Below are 17,829 nucleotides of genomic sequence, written 5' to 3'. Positions count from 1 at the left end.
TATGTGACTATAATATAATTCGTCCTACACAGATCGTGATTCGTTAATTGGAAGCCAGCCACCATTTGGCGTTGATTTTTCATCGAATTAAATACTGAATAACTAGTTAACTCCCCCTTTGCGAACTTTAAGTGAAACGTTGTTAAATATTAAGAGCTGGTTGCTCAAAAACTGTATTGAAAGAAATGACCTTTTGTTACAGAGCTATTTGGTAAAATGTGAATACCACACGTTCAATACTTTATTTGCAAAATGTCCATCAATTCTCTCAGACTTTATTGTTCCCTCATTTCCATAACAATCACACTCTGTTCCCGTTCTCTTCTCTTCGATCTTCTCAATCTTCTGCTGTTAGGCATTTCACTTCCGATTGGTGTCATAAACTACTTATATATGTAGACGTAAGTAGCACACACCATATGATAATAAGGTATCTGGAAGGAAGTTGAAATTTCATTTTGTTGGCTTGGAAATTGGTTAAAACGTTAAGGATTTGAGTAAGGACTATATTATTACGCTGCCTACATTTGGCAAAAAATTATATGTATTATAATTTGCCTTTAGAAACAAACTATATATATATATATATATATATATATATATATCAATCCGATTCCATTAATATAACATTATATAATACTGATTCTATTTGGTGTTTAGTCACTTATGAAATGTTACACGTATAATCCAACATTACCTCATTCACGTACGCAACATGTAAGAATGGCGGTATTAGGACTAAACAAATAAACGTAAAAATAAGAATTTACTATATTTAGCAAAGTTCCAGGAACATCACGTGGCTTAATCTTGGCATGAATTGCTGGTGTATCCGGTTGAGATAATGCCCATCTTGTACGTATGTGTATGATAGCTTGAACAATAGAATCACATGCGTCATGTATAAAAGATAATGGACCATTATCATTTAAAATAGTTAGTGTGAATTGATTATTATCAACTAAACAAACCTAAAAATAGTCGAAAATCAAAAGTGTAAAGTATGTTTATTTTTTAAGGAATATATATATATATATATATATATATATATATATATATTGTTAGATCATAAAGGAATTTATTTTTAAAGTAAAGCATAACACCATTTGCTTGTACAAAAAAAAGAAAGTGGATACTTGAACTTTTAGCTAAGAGATAATGTCACGCAACTGTTAAACACAAAACTACATAATTAGTTTTACAGATTTTTAACCTCTAATTTCAAATGAATTATCATTTACATGAAAACGAATATACACAGATAAATTTAGAATTTAATTTTACCATATTATTACATAACAGAAGTGCTACTGTAATGAATGAGATGCAGGTGAGGACAACCGATTTTATTTGAATATGGAATTACAGAATCTCTTGGTAAAATATGAGAACCGTTCATCGAATAATTCATTTGCAAATTTCGATCATTTGTTCTTCATATTCTGTAAGGTTCTTGCTATTCACAATTATTTTATGTTTCCCTTTCTATTCTCGTCAACTTGATCTTCTTATCTTTCTGCTGCCAGCGTTTCCATTTACGATTAGTGCTACATACTACTTATGTCGACAGACATAAGTAGCATACCCCGCATTGCTATCATTGAAACTATTGGTAGTTTCATTTCTTCACTATGCATGTTGGTTATTTTATTTTATTTTGTTGATATAGTATGGGATAATGAAAATTTACGTTAGTTCATACGTTGTTTTTAACTGACTAATAGTTGTTTAAAAATTTTAATCATTTAATGTAGTGGTGATTTATTCGTCATAAGATATCTGTAGCTCTTTACTGACTCTGTTTGAATACAACTCCCCCCATTTAATTTTATATACAGTATCTCGGTTAACTGTATTGTGCAAAGGTGGTCCAAAAGTCAACCGTGAAATATAGTGGAGGAATATATTTCAAACATCGTAGTCTGAGTGAACAAGCATAAAAGCGAATAGAAATGGCTTGAGCCAGATTGTTTATTTTAATATTCACTCAGTATATATATATATATATATATATATATATATATGAAAATTAATGGGGAAAATACACCGGTATAGTGTTTATACAGTTCGGTTTGGTTCGTGACGAATAACTTCATGTAACTCACACTTGAATGGAGAAATTACGAATAACTACTTAATATATATAGAACATTCACAACTAGTCATTAGTTATCCATCTGACGGAAACAGTATGTTTTTTCACTTAAAAATCATGATTACTCTTAGCCGATGTTAAAACTTTCTCCAAAGGTTCTAATTATCATTTTAAGTGATGAGACTTTATCGAAAATGCTCAGATTTGAAATTTTCAGTGTTTTACAAAATTAGGATAGTTAAAAATTCAGAATAAATTAACAATGACGCTGATAACATGATGTCAATGAAGTAGTAATATTGTGATTCAAATCAAGCATGTGAACTGTTGTGATCGCTTCAACTTAATTGAAAGTAGAATAACAAAAACAAAGATTAATGGAACATGACGTGAACTAAAAATTGGGTAATTGTATATGGAATAGTTTAGATTTTATTTGTTTGTGAGTGATATTCTAATCATTACAATCAATGTCCGTAATGTTCAGAATTACTTTTCTACTATTTTCAAAACTAAGACATCGATTACCTGACAAATATAACCAATTATCTGTATGCTGTGTGCGTATAGTTTTTGTTCAACTGGTCGACGAAGGTAGAAATTTTAAAATCCAAAAAAGAAATAATTCGAAAACAAAGAATATTGGAGTAAACAATTGTTTTAAACAACCTCGTAATCAGCCTCTATAGCCCATAATTACTGTATTGTTACAAAGGCCAAAATAAGTCATGATAATAAACAAAACAAAAACAAAAGATGGTGAAGGTTTGCATCTGTTACGGCATAAATACTCTAAAAATGTGCCATTTGTCAATTTGAAAGGTCACTAACTTAAGTTCAGAATGATTCTGTGTAAGGTTTCAAGATATAATCAACATAATAGTAGAATCATGTAAATAAAATGTATAGTAGGAAAATTTTGATTAGTGGAAATAATAATGATAATAATAATGGTAACGGCAATAATAGTAGTGATAATGATAGTGACATCGTGTAAATATGATATACAGTAAGAGAGGTTTCGTAAAGATAGTTATTGATAAGAAATTCAAGTGAATTGGAAAAGATGTGTGTAAATTAAGAATAGGGTATGGGCAGATATGAACATAAATAGGATTGGGGGTTAAGGAGTTTACAACACACAGCTTAGGTGGTCCAGTAATGGGTCAAGGAAAATGTCAGATTTTATGCAGTTAATCCCCAATCTTTTAAGTCGACATGTTAAAATATCACACGCTATGTTCCCTTTAAAATTAAGTTTTGGGTAAAGTTTTCTAGCTGTTAGTCTGCCCTATTTTTCTGTTCAGATAGATATTTTGACGACATTATCTGCCTAGCCGTTATTCCGTTATGCATTCTTTGGTTTATCTATCTTACCATGTACAATATCTTCAGAACATAATAGTTTGATTCTACAGTTACAATATCTGATCAGGTTTATTTAGTACTGAAGAAATTTAGCGCTAGGAAAATTAATGTACTTACTAGTCCATATATTTTTCACAAGTAATGTTATCAAGGAAAGCTATAGTGTTATCATGCTTTTCTTCGCTGGTGACTTTGATAATCGTGTGAGCAGCATCGAAACCATTCATGGTTCTTATTTATTGATACTTTTGTCGTACACGATTAGTGTGTCATCTTTGTATCGACAGTTACACTCTAGCTTATTCAAGAGTGCATGTTTAAAAACAAAGAATATATCACACAATAACTCCGTAAGGCTCAACAGTTATAGATCCATAACTATTGTGACACATTAAACAATATATGAGAGGAATACATATTAAATACGTATTAAAGTTATCATTGAATTAGATGTTATTGGAAATGATATAGTTTACTTTAGTCATCTATCAAATACTAAAAACTAAGTTGAATGGTCAAATATGAGAAGTATGAAAGCAAATTGTTCCAAGATGATGTGTTCTAGTCAACAGATTAAAATCTTATTCTAAAAACATTACTGATACAAAATAAATATTCCATCTTGATCACTGCTGTAAGATTAATCCGGAAAAGTTTGAATATTGTGATTATTTATATGATACGCTAATCGTGTATGATAAAATATTCAGTTAACATGAAGCTTCAAACACATTTAATAACGCACATCTTTCAATTAGTTTCACGTGTCAACAGGAATAAAATAACACCATAGTTTTAGCAGGGAATATTTATGGAAACTGTTGGATTTCACAGTTTATATTCAGGACTGATTGAAGTTAGACATCGAAACCATGTAACATCTACTCAGTACTCTAACGGTTAGGAGAGTTAATTTATATTGAACTTCACTTCCAGAACTACTTACTATCACAAATATCAGTTATACTAATAAGATTAATAACATATGAACTCATTGCTTACTTCTTCGATCTCTGAAGCATAATAAACGTCATTCAAAATAACTGAATGACCAAGAACTTTCGTTTTTTCAGTTGAAGTAACTTGAATAGCATTCGTACATACCTAGTTATTAGTAAACAAAATAAACGATTTATCAATCAAACACTTAATAAAATTAATGAAATATTTAAAATGAAAATTTCTAATAGCTACTTATCACACGTTCAGGTGTCCTACATTAATCGAAACTGTTATCTATCTTTAAACTCAATATTATTGTTAGAATTATTTTATTTAACAAAAAATGCTATGTTTATTGATAAGAATTTTCTATCAATATATCCTAAGAAATGTTCATATTACACTAAGTAAAGAACATAATTTCACAATGAGTGAATACTAATAACATTTCTAGACAGTAACACCGTTGGACACCGGCTTAGTGGTTTAGAGGTTAAACGTTCTCGCGCGAGACTGAAGGTCCTGGGTTCGAGTCCTGCGTGAGGATTGCCTATGCGTATAGTTGAGCAGTCCCATATAAGGACGAAACAACCATCTAAGTTTTTCAGGTTTCAATGGTGATATAGCTCAGATCGGTTTGTAATTTCAACAAAATATAGAAATCTGTATATTAGTGCATTATTCTCAGTTAATACAAATTCTTCAATTTAGATTAGAAAGTATACCAATGACAGTCGAGAATTATTGAACAAAATAAATCAGAATTCATTACTGAAATTTACTAGAAAGATATCCAGGAAAACATTTTAAGAACTTTTTGATTTTATATCGATAAAAATCACATCACTACCGGGGAGTAGCTTGATATATTGAAACATTTCAAGTTCATTAACAGACAACCAAACTCTAAACTTCCGAAATTTCCTGAAGCCTAAGTAACTCAAAACGGATTTACATATTCAAAACGAAACAGGGATAAATCTATCATAGAAATATTACCATTATTTGATTATATCGTTTCTTATTCAACAACTTTCCCTTAGTTTGATTGTGTCATTTCCAACTGCTTTGAATCTAGAATTTTATTTTTAACCTACTTATCTCATGCTTGTATATTGTTACGTACTCTTTAATTATTTCTGAAATGTAATTTATTTATTTGTCTTTGTCCTAAATTTTGATCTCAAACCGTAATGTTAAATCATAATTCTGTGGCTAGAAACCTAGTTCTAGTATTATAAATCACTCATTCATACTTCTTCTTTTTGAGTGATTGAATCGACGAACAACCTTTCAGGGTTATTCAGAGAATCCCCCAACCTCAGCCTTATAATTCATTTTTATCAACTCCACTTACATCAGTTAATTTCTGTTCACAATGTTTATTTTAAAATATAACAGGTTGAAAACAGCAGATGAAAACCTAGTGAAACAAAATGAATTCATGTTATTTTGCTTTAGTTATAGTGAATGTGAAATTGTTAGTGTTGACAACACAGTGTAGTCAATATGTGTGTTACGTCTGTAACAACAATAATTTAAATTTCTTTCTTTCAACTTATTATTTTAAAATTTAGAATATTGCATACTTAACCTATAATGTTTTTACTTACTTTGATAGCTACTTTCGTGTCTTTATGTGATAATTTCAAGGCTCCATTGAATACACGTAAATCTTCTTCTAAAACTAATGTTCCAGCAGGAAGTCTTTGTTGATCCGGTTCAATATATTCATTTAAACGTGACGGATGATCGATAAAAATAAGTTTTCTGGAACCCTATACAAAAGAAAGAGATGAAAATAATCAGCATTTTTTTACTAATGTCAGTTATGAGTTTCAATTTCAATAGATACTGTTTGATAAATCTTATTAAGCCATTCTTTTGTATATGAGTTGTATAGACAAGTAAATAAGTATTCATGTTGTTATAACTACAAAACCATCTTGTTACTGATCAGAATGATTATTTGACACTATGAATAATAATGATGAAAAATCAGCTTTGAGTAATCAATCCAACACAAGTAATGATCAAGGAATGGGAATTTTTTCATTAAATAACTTATCAACCATTATTTTGCAGGAATGTGGACAATTCACTTAAAACTGATTACCTAAAATGTCTTCCCAACTTTTAGGAAAAGGCGTGCTATTTAATTTAACTGTGAACGTGGTTTCAACATACACTTATTTTAATTGTGTAATTACAATCTCGTCAGTTAGTGCAATAATCGGACTGGTGGTGTAAATTGGCTTCAGATGAATATTTCGTACATATAATAAATAGATTGTTACTGTTTGTGACAAACCATTGCATCCACAGTGTAGTGAGACTTCATAATCATTATACTGAATATAAACAAATAGATTTACTAAGTTATAAGTTTTAATTGATATCAAGCATTCTCAAATTAGATCGTGCTTTTTTTATAAAGAGAAAACATTAAAACCTAAAAGTATAATTAAATTTATCTACTAGATGATAGTTGTGTTATGTCATGTTATGTGTTATGTTTGATTTTAACTCTTGTAAGATTATTTTGCAATTAATCTAGTTGGATGTAGTATGAAAGAAAATATTTCTATCCAGGTAAAAATACGGAACGAGTAGGAATTATTTCACATAAATATCAGTGATAAACTATCACTGGAATACTACCCTAGGTTTTCTAAACAGAACTGATCTACCGAACTGTTTTCACAATCACACTGTTGTTTAATTTTCATAGTCTACATTCATGAAAACATTTACTGTACAATATATATAGGCTAAATTATTAACATACCTTGATTGGTGAGAAAAATCGATCGTGTATTTTGGTATATTCACGAACCCATGAATTGCAATTGTAAATATATGCAGCAACAAGATATTCACGTAGGACTGGCCCAATTATATTAGCCCATTTGTTTAAAAGGTCATTCTAAGAAAAAAATGTCATGAAACAGGATATTAATGGTGAAACAGAGTCTGAGCTTATGAGATTTAAAATAAAGAAAAGTTAGAAGTTGAAAGTTTTGGTTCCTGATTTTTGAAACGTTGTATAGGGGGTCCTTTCATGAATGACATTATTCTGTTATTAGTAGTAGCTTGGCATATTATTCGGTAAAGTGGGACATATATGTACCATTTCGTTCATTGTTTGGCAGTTGATTGTGTTTTCATTAAATTACAAATTTAAGAGTTAGCCCTTTAAACTTATAGCTACTAATTTTCGATATCTCTTTTCTGGTGAGTATCAGTTGTTTTCAGTTTGGAATTTCTCGTATAAAAAGAAACATACATTTTAGACCACACCACAAAGCACTTTGCTGAATGTAAACAGTGAAATTGAATTAAAGCAAAAAAGAGGTATAAGGCTGACTGATAAGTTAATTAGTTATGATAATGTTAAATAATAAGAACAACCACTGAAAGACTATCAAGTGGTCATGATATCACTTGAATAGAACCTAACGACTAAAAGAATAAACTCTTCAAACTGATTCGTAACGAATTTTCATAAGCAAAGGTATAAGAATGAAGTAAACAATTCATTGGAGATCCATGGATAACATAAAGATCAATTGCTATATTATGGTCATTTAGCCATTATTTGTTCTGAAAAGTTGATTGAACTATCATTCAGCTAATCTGATTTTCTGTATAGCAACAATAGGAAACATTCTAATCTGTTTTACAAATCACTAAACACATTTGTTTTAGAATATTTTATGTCACATATTGATTCCAGATAAAAAAGTTATAGAGAAAACCGAGTGAATTTGACAATAATAATAATCAATAAGAAAAAGAAAATTCAGCGAAGAAAATTTTCTTTTCGACGAAATCATTTACTTAAGCTATACATTAGTATATATAGTTATATGAAAAATAAGTCTATAGGAGGCTAGGAAAGATTGCATTATAAATTCATTCGACAATCTACAGAGTCAAAAGAACCAGATCGAAGAGGGGAACCAATATTTTGTGGACTGCTGAGGCACTGGCAATCCACGGACTCAAGCCTGAACTTTGCGTGCAGAAACGATTTGTCCAACCTCTCACCCTTCCTTGACCCTAATGGGTATGTTTCTGGTTGTTGTATTTTTCTGCACTTTTATTTGATTATTATCGACTTTTTATTTTTTTAAATTACGGTTTTGCATCCTTAACTCTAATCAGTTTTTATTATTACATTATACAAATTTTCTTGATTATTATTGAGTCTATTATCATGTCGCTTTTCTTCATATTTGTCAATTGGACTATTATCTGACCCATAGATTGTTTTCTTCCTTACCCCTTGAATAGTACGTAACCTCATTTGTTAGCTATTGTCGAATCAATTTATGATGCGATATTTCCTAGCCTCCTGTAGACATATATTTTCCATAAAACTACATATATATATATATATATTCTTCTCTGAATGGGATATGTCTGTTAAAAGTTGATACTTAAGCGAAATGGAACTCTTTATATGCCTTTTAAAGTAATATAAAATTACAGTGAGAAAGTGAATAAAAGGTTTACGTTGATCTGTTCAACAACAGAATAGATTATACGATAAGGTTGTTTCAACTACTTAGCAGCACAATTCTTATTCTACAGTAGGAAATTTTGGGATAGGATATACGGCTCTGAATTCGTATCACACTCGCCTCTTAGAGTTTAATATATTTTCCTCATACCGCTATCAATATATCGATAAATTTTTTAATTATTTATGAAGTATGGAAATGAATAAAGATTTAGGTCACTGAATAAAGGGCACATATATCAAAGCGTCGAAATATATCTTTATGTAACTATCAAAACACTAATTATTATTTGAACATAATTTTAATTTAATGATTACAAAAATAACTTATGAGAGATAATAAAAACTGAAACACAGATATATATGAACGAAGAATAAACTTTGCGATAATTTCACAACAGGTTGTACAAACATACATTTAAATGAATGTATTAAAGTGGTAACCGAGTTGAAGGTAAATACATCCTTTAAAATTAAAGAATATGAATTATAGATTGTTGATAAAATAAGGTAGAATTGCAACACATTATTGATCTTAACACAAACAATTTCACCAGATTTATTAATCTTAAATTTGCCTATTCCTTGAATACATTAATTTGAATGTATGTCCGTAGAACCTGATGAAAAATATTCTTCGTTTGTATATTTCAGTTTTTAATATAATGAGAATCCTTAACCATTGAAAACTAACCTTAAATCGATTTTCAACTGATGTATGAGTGAAATCAATGACAACTTCAAAAGGTTTATTACGATAAGCATCCAATGTCATTGAGACTAGACAAATAATGAATGGATATTCCACGCGTTGATACTCTCGTGATCTTGAAAAAAATGCAAAATAATACACATAAGCTATATATACTACACTAAAATGACTATTCGAGTAGAGTATGAAGAGTAGAAACATTGCATTAATTATGTAGTGCAGTGAACGAGAACTGAAGTGGGAAAATCGAAATTACAGAGTGCTTTAGTAAAATATGAAAACTATATATTGAATACATTATTTGCGCATATTTCTTCAATTGCACTTTACATTCTTCACATCATTTACAATTAAAATGAATTACAAGAAGATATGTATGATTCAAGTGATTACTGAGTGTATATTACTCAGTGTTTGAAGTAATATTCAAAACTAGGAGTGACACCTTTTTTCTAATAAATATATTTAGTAGAACAATGCAATTTGTAATTCAGAGTTTCAAGTTCATTACAATGACTTTTATATTGAGATACTAAGTTGTATTAACTCATTGTGTAAAACTTATTGTTGCGTAAGGAAATAGAATGAACAGAATTGATAATCAAGCAATTAGTTGTAGGATTGAGCTCTATTTCATCAAATTTTGTTTAGGTAACAGGGTAGTATTGTTAACTCTCTACACATAAATTATAATTCAAGATCGGATACACAAAATTGCACTTTGCTACTAGTTATATTAAGATTTTCTAGCTAACTGTTTATCTTGTACCAGGGCAATAAGTTTAAAGATAAACTGGATATTTAAACACACATTTTTCATTAAACGATTTCACATTGTCATTTGTCGAGAACTAGATGTGTTAATTAGAATCATATTCATCCATACGAAAATGAACTTCACAACTTCGTACAAAAATACAGTTACTTTCTTAACACGTAACTAGTTAAAAAAGTTCGGCCAATTGTTTCTTCTTAATTTCCTATAAAACAGTTACATACTACCAATCAATTTTCGAATCGTAAAAAAACAACAATCCTAATGTTTTGTAAATATTGAATAAGCTATTAAAAGGGACATAGATTTATGATGACAAAGTTTCACTTTTACTGGATTCGTGTAAATTTTGGTTTCATTGAAACTAGAGTTCAGAATGAAATAGTGCAGATTGTACTTTGGTAAATTACACGATACAAAGATGATACATTTATTTTTGAAAATCATACAAGACAGAGATAATCGAAAGTAACAAAGTGTTAGGCAAGTTAAAAACTAGTAGTTATGTTATATAATATAAAAACTATTATTATATACATAGTTTCATTTCAAGAATTATATGGACAGATATAAATTATACTAACCAGCTGCCAGGGTACAACTAATCTTATATTGTCTAGATTTTAAGACGAAAAACGTACACTGGCCAACTTTGTAATGTAGTTAATGTGATGGGTGGATTTGAGTCCAACCATTGAAAAGGCCTTGGTTGAAGTTTCTTGCCGTTTGAAACTACACGTCAATGTATACTTAGGACCTAGAATCAGAGTTTCCCGTGGATTCCTTCCGATCAGCTAACATAAAATAATAGAATGTTCAGTAACTTGCCTCCGTAATTACACTTCAACTGTAATTAACAACTGATGTATGGGCGAGAATGATAATGATTTATTGTTTTGCTTAGTCAGATTTGTAGGTAGTCTGACAGGTTTCAGATGAGTTATACATTCTCCTCCCCTTGTTATCATTATTATTGATTGTCCACTTGTTGTTGGATTATGTCGGTTTGGTGTGGAAATATATTTACGTTCTTGTCAGGCTAATAACGTGTTCTTGATTTGAGTCGTGTTGAAGTCCTGTAGAGTAGACATTGGGAGGTAATCTAGTGTAGATATTCGTCTAAAAGAAATTAACGTCCCATCCATATATAAAAGAAAACGGACCGTTATAACAACAACATACTATTATTACTGACAAGACAAAATTACAGTACATCCCTTCACAGTGATCGACTCGCTAGAACAACTCAATGCCTAGGAGAATCACTAGGTGTGCGAAATACACAAACGGGGATTTCTCTAAATGTTCCACTGGGTAATGTTAGTTTGAACCACCTTTCAGTGTTCTATCAAGGCCACAGAAACAGATTATAGAAATGTGGTACAAAGTATGAAACCTTAGTGGGAAGTGTCTTCAAAGCCATCGATAATCGGCTAATGTTAAAAATAAACCACTGAATCACTTTTAATTAGCCACTGAATATAATATATTCATATTTTTCAAAGGATAAATTCAACAATACATGTGAAGAAGATACTTACTTATACCGCCTAGCGATGTAGTAAAAAACTGGATTGCCTAATCGACTAGTACCAGCTTGGTAAAATGCATTTACATTTTTCAAATGTTTAAATTCTTCACTGTCACGAAACTGGTAACCCCGTAGTACCCAATCTTCTAATCTCGTTGATGGTATATCCAAGTAATTCCACCTAAAAAAGATTAAGTGGCAAATTAATATATCTATGTATAGAAAAATGACTGAAAATGTATTAAATAACAGATGATAAATTGTGTACAAGTATTTCTCGAATTTATACGAGTTGTTATTATCTAAAAGTTAAATGAATAATGAATAAGCTAAATGATCACCAAACATTAGAAAACTAATTCATGTAAATTGTTGACTTTTGTTACTATAGAAAATTGAAAAACATATGACGTTGAGCCCAGAGCTTTCGTGTTCCTTGATAAATGAACACAATATTTGATTGTCATTGTTTGTAATTAACAATTAGTTAGCAGTAGTTCATGATTATTCTCAAATGTCATCAACCAATAATTTTTACTTATATTCGATATTGTGTAAAATCAAATGTAAAACATTCACTGGATAATTATAAAAATTCCAAATATTTAATGCATGTTGGATTTTGGAGAATTCAGACCTGGGACATTATTTTCAAACTATTCAAGTACTTAATATCATAAATTGTAAAAAGGAGTAATTATTATCATACTTAAAACTTTCTCTTCAGTTAATATGTCATGAAATGAAATTATTTTTAATTTGGTTCTTTATAAATATGTAAATAAGTCCAAGAAGATGCATATTTCTAATTCTTGCTTCATCATCAGAAACTATGATACAAATAAAGATATATTGAAAACGTTGGATCTGATGACCACTGATACGAATGGAAGTATACATGGAAATGGGAAACCTTGATGTCATTCTTGAATGAATTAGTGTGTGTGTATTTATTAAACGATTGGTTTACGATAGTGTGACATGATTTAAATTATAGTATTTCATTTTCCTCATTAACTATTGCGATGTATTTTCCTATTTACAAATAGCTGTTGATTAATCATAAACCTGTTACACATAACTGTATCTGATAAATTCCAATACTGTTTATATTATTTGTTATAGCTTACTGTCGGTTTACAATGTATGTCTTCAAAGTTTGATAATAACATAAAAATAGTAAGAGATTGTCTCTTAGTGATCCTAAATTTTGGGAAAAAGATTAGAAAATCGGGTGTGCTAGCGATCGCTTCTGGTATACAGAGACACCTATTAGTGGAATCGTATTGATAAACATAATGTGAAAAAGAACTATGCCATTCTTCGTGATGAACCCGGTGATATGTTCATAGTTTCTAATTTTCAGAGTACTACTTGCTACTGTTTTTCGGTACAAATGAAAAAATTGTGGGTTATATATAATGGTACTTAATAGTCTAGAATGAAATCCACGTGATCTGGATTGTTCAACCTAAGGGTGGTATCATCATAAATGGAATAAATAAGTGAATTGGATATACTTTTTTAAACTTACATACAATCAACAGATTTATGCCCAGGTGGACCTAGATGTGCCAATAAAGTTACCATTTTGTCGTAAGGTTGTCTACCAACAGCTTTCCAATCACTATGGAGTAGAAAAGTAGAGGATAATTTTTAGTTTTGTACAAACATCGAAAATGTATGATAAAATTCATCTTAACTTTAAAAGATTATTTTTTTAAAATTTCATATTTTATATTTTCAGCTAGGGCCTCAAGAAAAATTAAAAGATCACTGAAATAAGTGAATTTGTAGAGAATTTAGACCATATGAAATGAATTGGATTCACTGACTCCCTCAAAGTATTTGTTTAAAATGATTTATTCATCTAAGTCTTATAATATGATAGTGGAAAATATACATCATTTAATAATAAAAGTAATTTTTTGTTTGAATTACCGATTACTAGCCAAGTAGTCACCAATTTTACTTTGATTTGTAAATAATAATCGATGTAAAGCATGTATAAGATCATCGGAAATAAAAGAAATCATACAACTTCCTCCACCTCCCCCGACGCCGCAGCCACCACCACCTGTATTTGTACAAACTGATACTGAGGAAACACTATCACTTGTCAGTGGAGCAATAGCTTCTAGGGGATTTGCAGTTGATGAGTTAGGATATGCACCGGATAACCATGAAGAGGAGACAACTAACTGACTAGTGTTGTTTATTAAAGGATCTAATAGTCCGTTGAATGTAGAAGGATCCAATGATTTATCAGGTTTCGTAGACTCTTCAACAATTGCCTAAAAAATTTGAACAAAAAGGAGATAAGATCTCTTTTTCCTGCAGAGAATTCATCATCAAATGGTGTCAATCATTATTTTTAATTCTTGTCCCACTTGCAAATTAGAGTAAAACTATTGGAATATAATCAACTATACTACTTTCTGTATGTCAGATCTTTTACACTAACAAACATTTTAAAAGGAAGATGAATAAACATAAACAAAATTTAGTAACAGAAACCAAAGGGCTATCAAATGTCGATTACATAGTTACCTAGTTGTTTAGACCTACTGGTCGTGTATGGACCTCCATTTCTTTCAGAATACTTAACCAGAAATTCAATAAGCCAAAGTTTGAAAATCGGGAAAGATTAAATTGGTTGAGTTTGTACTTTCCAGTTGCTGTTACTCAGAACTTCCTTTGACCAGTCTGTATAGGTATGTGTAAATACTCAACGAATGAATCGATATAGTCTTTTATTTATATGTTTTTAATATGTTTGGATTTTGGCTATCGATAAACGGGAGTGTACAAACCCCTACAAATGAAGTCATTTAGAATGATGGAATCCTAGGTTCGAGTTTAGGTGAAAACACAAACACTAGGATACAGAGATTCAATTGATGAGTGCCAGTTAGAACAAGATGGGTATTCTAGGTTTCTCTGCTAGCCTAGATCGTCTGATGAATTCAACCATTAAAATTACTACAATCTCCCAAAGTCCCTGTCCTGATAAAAATCATGTGCTCACTAGTGACTAGCTTCAAGATAGATTTCCTGAAGTTCTAGTGAAAAGCCATGATCAGTGGGAGTCCAATCTGTGTCGGGTGGAGACAGTTTTCCACTTTAGACAATAGGTTAAGGGTTGCGCAAGATCATGGATCGATTGAAGTTAAATATTAACAGTGGTCTATAGGTTATGCGTTCGCGCTCAAGACTGAAGGTCCTGAGTACGAGTCCCACGTGCAGGATCATGGATGCGCATTGCTGATAAGTCCCGTACTCTGTCAAAACGGCTATCCCATGCTTCCTGGTTTTCAATGGTGGTCTAGCCTAAATCGACTCATGAATTCAACCATTAAAATTACTACGATCTTCAAATTTCCCCTTTCTGATACATCCAAATATCCAAAAAAAGATATTTTCGAAACTTCTTGAGCTCTATAACTAATAATGCTAAGGTAATTTACTAAGAAGATATTGTGAAAAGTGTTACTGTGACTAGATTTATTAGATAAATCCACTCGATAATCCATTCCAATGATAATTAGAATCATTTATTCTCTGGCAGTGTAAATGGTCAGAAACAAAGCGAGATAACGAAGTAATGACTAAATATCTCGAAGACAAACTATTGCTTAATCTTTCTCCATCATTAACGTTTAATTACCTTGTGAGAATACTATCACAGCTTCATCAAACTAATTTCAGTATATAACCGTTGTTGCAACTAAGAAATAAGAACGAAACAAAATATATAGGTAGCTTCTTATGAATTACCTCTAACCAACTAAAATTAGACTATAGTGCATTGAGATATCTAGCCTTCTAGCCTAATGAAATCGCGACTTGGTCTATGATTCCCTCATACCTAACGAACAGAAAACAACACACTGATTACCACAAAACGATCGAAAAGTTATTCCCAACTATACTAGTAGGTGACGAAAATCTGGTTTTACCCAGTCTCATACTCATAATCACAGGTTAAATACGTTGAGCGACTTGTTTCAATATCGGTAGCACTGACGCAGATATATATTCATTGTACATGTTCTCTTAAAACGTATGTTAAAAGTTAACATAGAATTTTTATTTTCTGATTCCGTTTATATCTTTTAAAACTGCTGCTGATGGAATGTCTGACTGAGTGGAATTATTTACAATGATCTTTCGTCAACTCTTATCAGTTGTCTTAGTTCGGCAATATATGAATCACGATTTTCCATTAAAATCCTGATGAAACAATGGATTCGTAACATCCGGAACATGATACACACTAGAAGTTAAAGGTCGAAAGTAAAGTGATTGATAAATGTTTAGTATAAAACACATAACAGAACATACTTTAAAGAACTGTCTACACGATTCAAAGTGTTTTTGTAAAACCGAATCAAATATACGCATATGCGGCTCTTTGGTAAATAGTAATTGATTTGCAATATTTTGCATCATTTTCCCAATCAGAATAAGACCACGTTTAACACGACTTGGTGGTTCAAAATCCAATATTCCGCTTTCATAAGGAGATACAACAGCTGGATTAATAAATCGTAAAAATACGACCGTTGACAAAACATTCAATGCTTGATCATTCGATTGATTTACATAGCCTAAATGACCAATTAGTTTGTATAAACATCTGCACATACATCGTAATCTAGATGGGAAACTAGTAAATAAGTGAGAATTTAAATAATGTTTGTTTTACACATGTTATGACGATTTAAAGTAAATTAGACATACAATAACAAGTGCTTAAATGTTCTCTAAGCTGATATCCACTTTGTTATCACCAATAGTGTATGTTCATGATTGTTCGCATAGTTAAAATTATCGTAAACACTACAAGAATGACTAAACTGATGTTGAAGAATGAAAGACATACCTAAGTTAAACAAATTAACCCAAGCAAAAAATAACTTTCTTACATTGGACTTTGACGAAATCGCAAAACATTTTAACATCTATGAATTTGAAGAAACACTGAGATTGGAAGAATAAATTTGGTCGCACGACATAGAAAAATACTGATGCATGTTCGACGCAATCAACATAAATGTGAATTTCTCCAACAGTATAAAAAATATGTTGACAATTTCAAGGGGTTGGTGGATTTTTATAAACACATTTTAAGACGATTTGATGTGAATTGAAATCTACTGTGAACTATCATAACTCATAAGTTGAATTTAAAATGAATCGGGTTATCAGCTAGATGTGTTGGGTTCCAGTCGCGGAATAAACATTGAATTTGGGATGCTGGTACATAAGGATGACGATCTACAAACAGGACGAAATGCGTGTCCTGTGATACTTTGCTAGCCACATTCCATTTATTCTATATTTACCATTACTCATATTTTGTCCAAGAATTTATACTTACGCATTAACATCTAAGATTTGAATTTTAAACAACGGATAAATTCAGTTATCAGAAGTTCGGTTAGCAGAAAGAGTTACTTTTTACCATTCGTACCACGTTCTTTTTAATGATAGGTATAGTTTAAATAGATAAATATTCATTAAAGTACAAATATCTGTTTTTCTTGTTTAATGAGTTTGCAAACATCCAAGGCTCAGTATCTCATAACTAATGACTAATTGCTAATTGATTATTTTCAAACTATATCCTTCATGATTCCAAACTAAGGTTAGTCTGAAGGTGCAAACTTCCTTTCTGGTTTTTCCTAAATAATCTCAAACTACAAGTGTGAAATCTAGGTAATGTCTCAAATAAACATGCTGTGAAAAATGCTAATAAATTGGGATGCGAATGTGAGTTCACGTTTTCTGTAACTCGGTGTAGTACTTTATGATATTATTTGTGAAATTTGTATATGAAGTAATTCTAGCTATTGAAATGTAAATAATCCCAACGTTC

General features: G+C 30.7%; 1 protein-coding gene across 1 annotated transcript in view; it reads right to left on the bottom strand.

The window, feature by feature from the left end:
• Smp_148460 (putative neurofibromin) overlaps positions 1-17,829 on the bottom strand; it is a gene marked incomplete at both ends in the record, with an annotated part of 92,036 nt that overhangs the window by 25,388 nt on the left and 48,819 nt on the right. The window contains 9 exons of the mRNA XM_018795782.1: positions 771-971; positions 4,466-4,567; positions 6,019-6,183; positions 7,194-7,331; positions 9,625-9,757; positions 11,959-12,129; positions 13,483-13,575; positions 13,890-14,025; positions 16,289-16,617. Coding sequence (XP_018650060.1) covers positions 771-971; positions 4,466-4,567; positions 6,019-6,183; positions 7,194-7,331; positions 9,625-9,757; positions 11,959-12,129; positions 13,483-13,575; positions 13,890-14,025; positions 16,289-16,617 — 1,468 coding nt within the window. The remainder of the gene's footprint in view (positions 1-770; positions 972-4,465; positions 4,568-6,018; positions 6,184-7,193; positions 7,332-9,624; positions 9,758-11,958; positions 12,130-13,482; positions 13,576-13,889; positions 14,026-16,288; positions 16,618-17,829) is intronic.

This window comes from Schistosoma mansoni, chromosome 2 (assembly GCF_000237925.1).
Source record: "Schistosoma mansoni strain Puerto Rico chromosome 2, complete genome".
NCBI classification, from domain to species: Eukaryota; Metazoa; Platyhelminthes; class Trematoda; order Strigeidida; family Schistosomatidae; genus Schistosoma; species Schistosoma mansoni.
This window is presented reverse-complemented; position numbering and strand designations above follow the sequence as displayed.